Source organism: Teleopsis dalmanni, chromosome 1 (genome assembly GCF_002237135.1).
Source record: "Teleopsis dalmanni isolate 2A chromosome 1, ASM223713v2, whole genome shotgun sequence".
In the NCBI taxonomy this organism is placed as follows: domain Eukaryota; kingdom Metazoa; phylum Arthropoda; class Insecta; order Diptera; family Diopsidae; genus Teleopsis; species Teleopsis dalmanni.
The window spans coordinates 185212482-185221727 of record NC_051846.1 but is presented as its reverse complement, the minus strand read 5'-3'; the positions used below and the strand labels follow the sequence as shown (position 1 = coordinate 185221727).

General features: G+C 30.3%; 3 protein-coding genes across 3 annotated transcripts in view; 1 reads left to right on the top strand and 2 right to left on the bottom strand.

The window, feature by feature from the left end:
* Positions 1–47: 47 nt before the first annotated feature.
* Positions 48–1520, bottom strand: LOC119666886. Its single transcript, XM_038076164.1, has 3 exons — positions 619–1520; positions 285–381; positions 48–186 (listed from the first exon to the last, which is right to left on the bottom strand). The coding sequence occupies exons 1-3, from the start codon at positions 836–838 to the stop codon at positions 48–50; spliced, it is 456 nt and encodes a 151-aa protein (XP_037932092.1). The 5' UTR covers positions 839–1520.
* A 1177-nt stretch (positions 1521–2697) lies between these two features.
* LOC119670682 (RRP12-like protein) lies at positions 2698–9026 on the top strand (the record flags this gene model as incomplete). The annotated part of the gene is given in 14 exon segments (XM_038081056.1): positions 2698–2840; positions 2920–3467; positions 3522–3638; positions 3703–4496; positions 4561–5176; positions 5330–5589; positions 5663–5797; positions 5865–6024; positions 6093–6365; positions 6600–6868; positions 6942–7120; positions 7713–7934; positions 7997–8282; positions 8362–9026. Coding segments are annotated over 14 exon segments (4104 nt in total). The 3' UTR covers positions 8465–9026.
* The window catches only part of LOC119666885 (transport and Golgi organization protein 2-like), a 1163-nt gene continuing 737 nt past the window's right edge, over positions 8821–9246 (bottom strand). The window contains exon 2 of the mRNA XM_038076162.1: positions 8821–9230. Within this exon, the coding sequence (XP_037932090.1) occupies positions 8821–9230 (410 nt within the window). The remainder of the gene's footprint in view (positions 9231–9246) is intronic.

The window sequence follows — 9246 nt, the reverse complement described above, 5'->3', positions numbered from 1 at the left end:
TTCCTAGACCTAATCTAAATAAATTATTGAAATTTTTTTAAACAGTCTTACCCCAACCAAGGCAGCATGAAATCCCGCAATACATATTCAATTATTTGTTGTAATTGTAGGTCAACAGTCTTCCCAAATATCAATGGCAAATTTGATGGATTCTTAATTGGATTTGGCAAATCGAAAATACTGCTTCTGAAAAACAAATAAAAAATAATACAGAATACAAAATACAATAAAATAAAATAATTAATTATTTAAAGATTATGACTTAATGAAATGCTATTATTTACTTTGTGGCATTGTAGAGCACATTGGAAGGTTCCCGATTAGGTTTGATTGGTTCATTTGTGGTGAAGATATAATGTATATAAATAGTAGCGACGACAGCTGCAAATAAATACAAATAAATAAAATAGATTTTAATTAAATTATGGGAAATTTTACAATAAATATATTAATTGGAAAAATATACAAAAATATGTATGGATAAGCAGCTTACTGATAAGAATAGTTTTGCTTTTTTTTGTTTTTGTTTTTGTTTTTAGAAGCAAACAAACTGTCAAACACAGACAATATTCAAACGAAATGGTCAAAGTACATTAACATCATTTGCATTTTACTTACCCGCCAGCGCCAAGAGCAGTGAATAACCTACAAACAGGAAAACGAAGAAAAACGCCGGATAATACCAGAGTACGGCCAATAGTGCCAAGGCGAAGGCGGTAGCATATATTTTCCAATTCACTTGCAAAATACGCAGTACATAACGCAGCTTTGTTGTTGCACTGGTGGCAGCATCGTCAATCGGTTCAATTGGAAATAATGGGCGGCGGCGGCTTTGCATTTTTTCCACTAAAAATTATTACCAACAACAAAAAAGCAACTGTGTTTCTCTACAAAACTAATTGCTTTATGAATTTTGTAAAATTCTACTGCAAACGATTTTAAAATACATTATTTATTTATAATTCATTGCCATAATTACGTCAAAACATTTATTTTAGCTGGTTATGGTTTTTTTTTCTCAGTATGACATTGTTTTTAAGCCTCTACTTCTACCTGTGCTTCTTCCTTATCCATATGTTTGTGCGTGCGTTGTTGTTGTTGTTGTCGGGTGTTTAAAGTGGGTGGTGGTTAGTTGGTTGAAGATTATTACGACCACTTTTTTGTTTAATCAGGTACAAATCAATATTGAAAATTATTTTAGGCAACAAGTTATTAATAATAATTTTAATTGCGTGATTATAATAATAATTATCGGCGTCGTAAGCCTTAATTAAGAGTCGGCCTTATATATGAAAATCAATCTTTTATTGTATCTATCAAATGAATACGCAAATTGTGAGGCTGTGCTTAGAATATTCACATATTAATTATATTTTTTCAATATTTCAATTTCGTTTAAATTAACCTTTTGCTTTCAATTATACTTTTTCGTTTTTTTTTTATAACTTTATATATTTTAAATGTGTTGATATATATTTATTTACAGTTTCCGCGAAACTCTTGCTATTGCTACAATTCTCAGCGATGATTTTTTCTGAATGACGATAAATCCCAATAAAAACAATGAGTAAACCCCAAAAACTCTAAGTACAAAAACAAATCACTATTTTTAAGAAATACTCTTAAACAAATACAAGAGTATGGAATGAGAGTATAAAACAAAATGAAAATGTTTTTTTCCGTTTGTTGTGATTACATGCTTCAAGAAATGCTTCTTTTTGTATTTTATTCACAATAGAACATGTTAACTGCACTGTGAATATGTGCTGATTTTGTGTAATATGGTCAACTTTATGCAAAAACTTTTTGTGTGCACAAAAAGTATGTTAATAATTCAACTTAAATAATTAATGTATTAAAATAAAAATAAATAAATTGAAGTATACTCAATCATTTCGATAAAGGTTGATTAATTTAGTTGATTTCCAAGAGATTGAAAAATTAGCTTATGACGAAGCTTAAACATTTGGTCTGCAAAGGTGAATATTCGCAGGTGATCGTATCTGTAAAAGTTCGTTCTTTCACAAACGTTCGCTTTGGTGTGGATCACCTTAAGAAGAGTGTTTTAAAATTTTGATTGCGAGAACCTCTTACTGCGTTTTTCCATTTTTGTATACAAATCGTATACGTTTCTTATAGGAAACTTACAAAATGTATGCAAAAGTGTATAACTGAAGTTCGATAATCTCATGTCTAAACGTAGAATCGTTATGGTGTATAGATTGAAGTACATAACAAATACTTTAACATTGTAAAAATGTATAATTGAAACATTCAAAAAATTGTAAGTAATAAATAATTTTTTGATATTTAAATGTTTTAAAATATACATTAATTAAGACTTTTGTAGGTAGTATATGGAATACATAATTATGTACATATAAACTAACACGGAATATGGTTGTGTCAAAGCGGTACACACTCTATAAACCTTTTTTTCTACTAATTCAAATTTTCACTATCCGTCTCAGTTTTACGCCATCTTCTATACAATTTCAAAATAATATGTTATAAGCAAATTAATTTGATTGTTTATGATTTTAAAATAAATTTAATATGTATTATATATTTATAGTGTTGACAACTCTAGCCGCTACCGTACGAGGAGAGCGCATTTTTCCACTTCTTATTGTGCGCCGCACACGTGCTTGTGTAAAACTAAAAGTCGACACAAAAAAATACTTTAAATAATTAAAATATGGGTAAAATTCGTTCAAAACTCAAACGCAATACAAAAGGTAAAACATGGAGCAAAGGACAGTCATCAACTTCTAATCCAGAGCAAATGAAACATCGTTTAAAAGCAAAGTCAAGATTCTTTCACTCCAACTTAAGTTTAGGTAAATAAATAAAAAAAAAGTATTAAAATATCATTAATTTAAAAAGAAATATTAACAATATCTTTTTTTTGTAATTCAGCACAAACAGAAGGCAATGAAACTTCTAATGCACTTACCTTGGAAGCGGTACAAAAGCATGAGCAGCGTCAAGCTTATAAACCTGAATCAACAGTTAATGACGTTGCCTTTAGTTTGAAATCATTTAATATCAATGATGAAGATGAATCTATGTCAGAATCACAACCAGGAGGCACATTTCAGACATTTAAAACTTTTGCTTCCACATATAGCAATTGCAGTAATATGAGCTTTAAAAAGTTGCTTGTAGGTTTTCGTGCTACATCAGATCTACATAAATCAATGCTTGCGATTTTAGCTGCTCTGACAGAAATAATTAAGGAACGTGGAGGTACCGAATCATCCACAGAGTATTTTCTATTATTAATGGAGCAAATTGAATCGAGCACAGAAGATGAGGATATAAAAGCTGGTATTTCTCTCTTAGCAATGGGCATTAAAACTGTACCACCGGCTGTTTTGAGAAAACGTTTCAGTGAAACTGGACAGATATTAATAGCATGTCTAAAACGTTTCATTGATCCTAGCCATCAAAACATAATACGTTATGTATGGGATTATTAAGTTTAATTTTAATTTTTATATAAAAATAATTTATTTTAGATTATTGGTTGTTTATCTGTTTTACTGCGTGCACAAGAATATGCAACCTGGACGTATTCCTCTACATGGCAATATATCGATGCTATTCTTTCTTTTACCATACATGCCAAACCAAAGGTGAGTTTGCTAAATATTAATACCAAGAAGTTCTCCAATTGTGTTTTTTTTTTCTTTTATGCAGATACGTAAAGCTGCTCAACATGCAATTGTTTCTATTGTACATGGCAGTATTTTTATGTTACCGGCGAAACCAGTAAATGAAAGTAACAGCAAAGATACTAATAAACAAGAGCCAGTAAAAATACATCCGATCAGTAGTCGCGTTGCTAAAAATTGTGTAAGTCACTTCCAGCCAGAAACATTGGCCAACTCACAAACAACTGTTCTACATGTACTTTCATTACTGAAAGATATTATAAGTGGATTTAAGTCAGAAGATATACGCAATATCTGTGAACATTTACTTTCCATAATGACGGCTGCAAATGTGCTGATACGCACTAACTGCTTTCAAGTATTGCATGCACTTTTTGCTTCACGTACCACAAATCTAAATGCTGAACTTTGTGCTAAATTGGTGGCAGCAATTCATGATTATCGACCAGACCGTGCGGATGTGCGACAAACGCTCGCCTGGTTAACTGTAATGAAAGAAGCATACATACATCTATCAATATTAGATATCAGTTTTTGTATGAATGCATTGCCTACTTTAATAGATATATTAGCAAATGATTTATGGTTATCGGATCGCACTGAAATTATAACTTCAGTGGCTAACTGCACAAAAGAATTGCTAAATGAATGTATTAAACCAGCTTGTGGTTCAATTATGTCAAGTGATATGTATCGCACACAAATAGAACGCATAATAACCTTGTTAACTAAAGTGCTGAATGCACCATTTGGTGATGTAGCCAAATATGTGATATTAACATTTTCTATTGTCTTCGAAACGTGCGGTGTAAACTTTAGGTAAACTTTACTTTTTTGTAAAAATTGTTTAAAACTAATGTTCATATATGTTTTGTTTCTGCAGGGAGGAATTAGCACCAGCTTTACTGACATTGGCTAAACGTTACGACACACAAAACACTTTTCGTATACAAATTGAACACTCAATTGTGGCAGCAATAACATACCTTGGCGCTGATTTTGTATTAAAGACAATACCAATTACTAATACGAAGGCTGAAGTTCTATTAGAAAAATCTTGGTTGCTTCCATTGTTGCGTGAAGGTGCTAAAGGTGCATCATTTAAATTTTTCAAAGAATCTATATTACCACTCGCTATGGATTGTTATAAGAAATGGCATCAATCTGAGCAACAAGATTCTACGGCGCATACTTATGAATTGCTTTGCTGTCAGTTATGGGGTTTATTTCCAGGTTTTTGTCGTGAACCAAAGGATCCAGAAAATTTTTATCTTATAGCACCCACAATTGGTAATGCTTTAGATAATAATCCAGAATTTCGTAAACAAATTTTTGATGGTTTCGTTGAGTTAATACAAAATAATGACAACGAAGAAATAAATAACGCACTGGCCAAGTATGCTAAAAACTTTTTGCCACGACTCTTCACTATATATAGACAGAAACCAAATGGTACATATGAAGCAGATTTACGTATAAAGTCTTTGGAAGTAATTAAAGTGAGTAAAACAAATATATATTATAAATATTCAAAAACATTTAACTTGGTATTCGGTCGTAATCAGTCTTCTAAAACGAACATTTTTCCGTTCCATATCGGTCTGAATACACTCTCTATTTTTAAAATTTATGTAACTTCTTTATCTTTCTAGTTATATTTAACCAAAACGCCTGAAGATATTTTAAATGAACTATTTGAATCGGCAAAGAGTCAGTTGGTTAAGGAAACCTTAGGAAGTTTTGAGTATGATGCAGTTTTTGACGTAACCGCTGCTTTGGTGCTCTTTCAAACCAGTGAAAACTTACGTGTATTTTTCGAGACCTATATTGTTCCAGTTTTAAAGAATGAAAAATCTAAGCTAGTAGCGAAAGATGAACAAAAATTAAAAAAACAACAGAGAAAAACTTATGAGTATGTTAATAGTTTTAAATTAATATTTTCATTATTTAATTAATTGTTTTAAATATTTATAATCCACTTTAAGGCTTTTGCGTGATTTACTCACTTCTGAGAGACCTTCTTGTCAAAAATTTGCACGAAAAAATGTGGTTGCTTTGCAAAAACTATTACTGGAAGCCTTCACGACTAGTTGTGCTGTTTGTCAAGCAGCGAGATTACGGTAGGTTTGTTTAAGTTATAAACAATTCTATAAGTTAAATATATATTTTTATCATTTTTATAATTAGTTGTTTGCAAATTCTAATCAAAAACCGCAAATCCTTAACTTATAATGACAAAATCGTTATAAAAACCATACCAGAGGCAGTCTTATCCTTTAAAGAGTTTTCAACGCGTAAAGAAAATGTATCTGAGGAAATCATTATTACCATAGCAGAACTATATCAAGTAAGTTTAAAATAATATTTTATAAACTATAATTATATATTTAATTAAATTTTACTCGACACTATTAGAACGCCGAAAAATTGAATGATTTAGTGGATATACTCACTGCTGGCTTAGCGGGAGATGAATCTCTAGTATCGAATACAATTTTAACCTTCCGTACCATACTGCAGCATCAAGGAAAGAATTTAACTGTTAATACACTAGAGTATATTCTTGAACAAGTCTCAGTATTTTTGGTGCAAAAATCGCGTGCACAAGCGGAAGCATCGATAGCATTTCTTATAACTTTCATCAAGGTTTTACCGATACCATTAATAGCCAATCATTTGGAGACCATTGTAAGCATATATAAAATACTTTTAAAGTCAATATAAAAATACTAAAATCTAGTTATTAATAGTAATTATTTTCATTAAATATATTATGATTCAGTAACATTTTAAATATATTTCATATATGAACTCACGGCAATGACTTTTATACTCGTCTGCCGAAAGCTTGATTTAATTTATATTTTAATAATAAATTTTCTACTTTATTATTATTTATATTTTAATATAATAACTTTTTAGATGAAATCACTGTCGGCTATGACAAAAGACACAAAACGTTATTGTCGCATCCATGTTGGTTATTTATTAAAGAAGCTCTGTAAACGTTTCACAGCTGAAGAACTTATCAAATTTGTACCTGGAGATGATGAACTGACACATAGGCGCCTTAAAAAAATACGTAAACAATTACGTAGGGAAACACGCAAAAAATTAAATGAAGAAAAAGATAAAGACGGTGATGAGTCTGATGAAGAGTTCGTAGCTGGCTTGGAGAAGAAGAGCGTAACGTAAGTATATTTCATATCGATATATTGTAGATAAAAAAATTCATGATTTAAATTTGTGATAATTTTCTTTTAGAATTGATGACATACTTGCTGATTCAGATTCAGATTTACCAGAAAATATGAGTGATAGCGATGAAGATGACAAAGTTAAATCAACTAAAACTTCAAAGAAAGATCGTAGTATATATATACGAGAAGACCCAGAGGATATTGTAGATTTAGCTGACTTGAAGTCCATTGGAAATGTTTTAAGTAAATATCGTTAAATAGACAACATTATAGTAAACATAATTATTTTATAGTAAATTAATATATATTATTATTATAAGTCATATCATATCGTCTTCCTACATATCATGATCCTTCATTTTTTACTCCTAGTCAAAGACATGATCTGTTTCGATGATATTAAAATTATTGTTAACATCTTTCGAGTAATGTGATCTCTAATGTTTCTATTAAAATTTGAAAGTCGACATAAATTTCAAGCCATAGGTGATGGATCCAAAGTCTATTTATTTGTTCATATAGCGAATCTCTGACTCTGAGGCAGTTACCTGCTTCTGCTTCACGGCTTAAATAGTATACAAATGCTAAATGCTAAATGGAACTCTATCATTGTTCTGAGGAAACCCATTGTTGCTTCCTTGTGGATGGAACTGTAACAAAAAATATAAGCGATATTGAATCAATAATCATAACAAGTACTTTTAGAATGTAGCTCTAGTCTCTCCAAGCAACTTACATTTTTGATAGCTTTTATGCCTATATGTTTATTACTATAACATTGTAAATATGCAACTTTTATAAATAATATATACATTTTTTTTAAATATAATTATAGCCAATCGACCAGATATTGTAAAATCTGAAAATGCTAATGCAAAAACAAAAATCAAAGATTCAAATCGTGGATTTAAAACTGCGGAAGATGGACGACTAATTATAACTGATAAAGCTTTACGTGATGCCGATAATGAGAGTGATAGCAGTGAAGATGAAGGTATCGAAGATAAAGACATGAAAAAATCCACAAAGCGTGGTATGGAAGATGATTCAAGCGATGGTATGTAACAATTTCATTATCTTATAAATTTAATATATTTCTAAACTTATCAAAATTTACAGAAGAACCTATGACCGGGTCTAAAGTAAAACGTAAATTAAATGATGCTTCTAGCATGCGTTCAGGAAAGTCATCTGCCTCACGTTATACTACCGGTGGTAAAGGTATACATCGTCCACTTGGTGTAAGTGACACAGTGTCAATGAAATCAGGTTATACAGCAAAATCAGCGAAATCACAAGGAGGCAATGAATATTCGACTAAAAAAGCTAAAGGTGATATGAAGAAAAAGGGTAAATTGGATCCATATGCTTATATACCGCTGAGTAGAAATACATTAAATAAAAGGTATATTACCCAACTTCAAAGTTTTTTATATATATATTATATATGATATAAACTATTTATGTATATTATTTTATTACAGAAAACGGGCCAAACATGCGGGTAGCTTTAAGAATATCGTAAATGGTGCACGCAAAGGCGCACTGAAAGGTGTTAAAAACAGAATTAAGAAGTCATATAAGTGATCACATTTTAATATTAAAACATTATATAGTATATTAAATAAATAAAGTAAAACAAACGCCAGATATTTGTACATAAATAAATGTTATTTATATTCAATATTATGTATTTAAATATATGTATGTGCTATATTTCATATGTTATATAGTAAAGAGTATGCATAAATAATTAATTTAAATAAATTACTTTATAAATAAGAGAGTATATTTTTACTATCCTGAGAGTTAAGATTTTACCAGCGAATCATGAAAGTAAATAAAAAGACAAATACGAATATTAAAAATAAATTTTAGTCCTTTTTAAAAGTTAACTTAATCACAAATAAGTTTATATATGACATAAAATCCAAAATAATTTCTTAAACAATATTTTTCTCAATATGTGTTTTTATCCATTCTCCGTCTGGATCATTGCCAGCCATTGTTTCTTCAATGAAATGCATTACGTCGTTATTATCAATAAGTATTATTGTGTGTGTTCTACTGCCATAGGATTCATCATCTACACTCACATTAAGCGCACTTAAATACTCGCCCCAGTTGGGTGCACGTCTATTCAATTCGACGTCAGGCCAGAATTTACGTTTACATTTCAGAAGTTCAAATAAATCTTCAATCAATTTCTCTTGTGTTGTCTTAAACATTTTAGAGTCCATTTTATTTTGTGTTTTCACTAAGTTATTCACAATCTCCTCGAAACGTTTACGTCCATAGTGTACTTTTTGAAATGGTGTCTCCGGTAAGCTATTACCAAAGCCATAACATAAACCTTCATCAAATTTCGT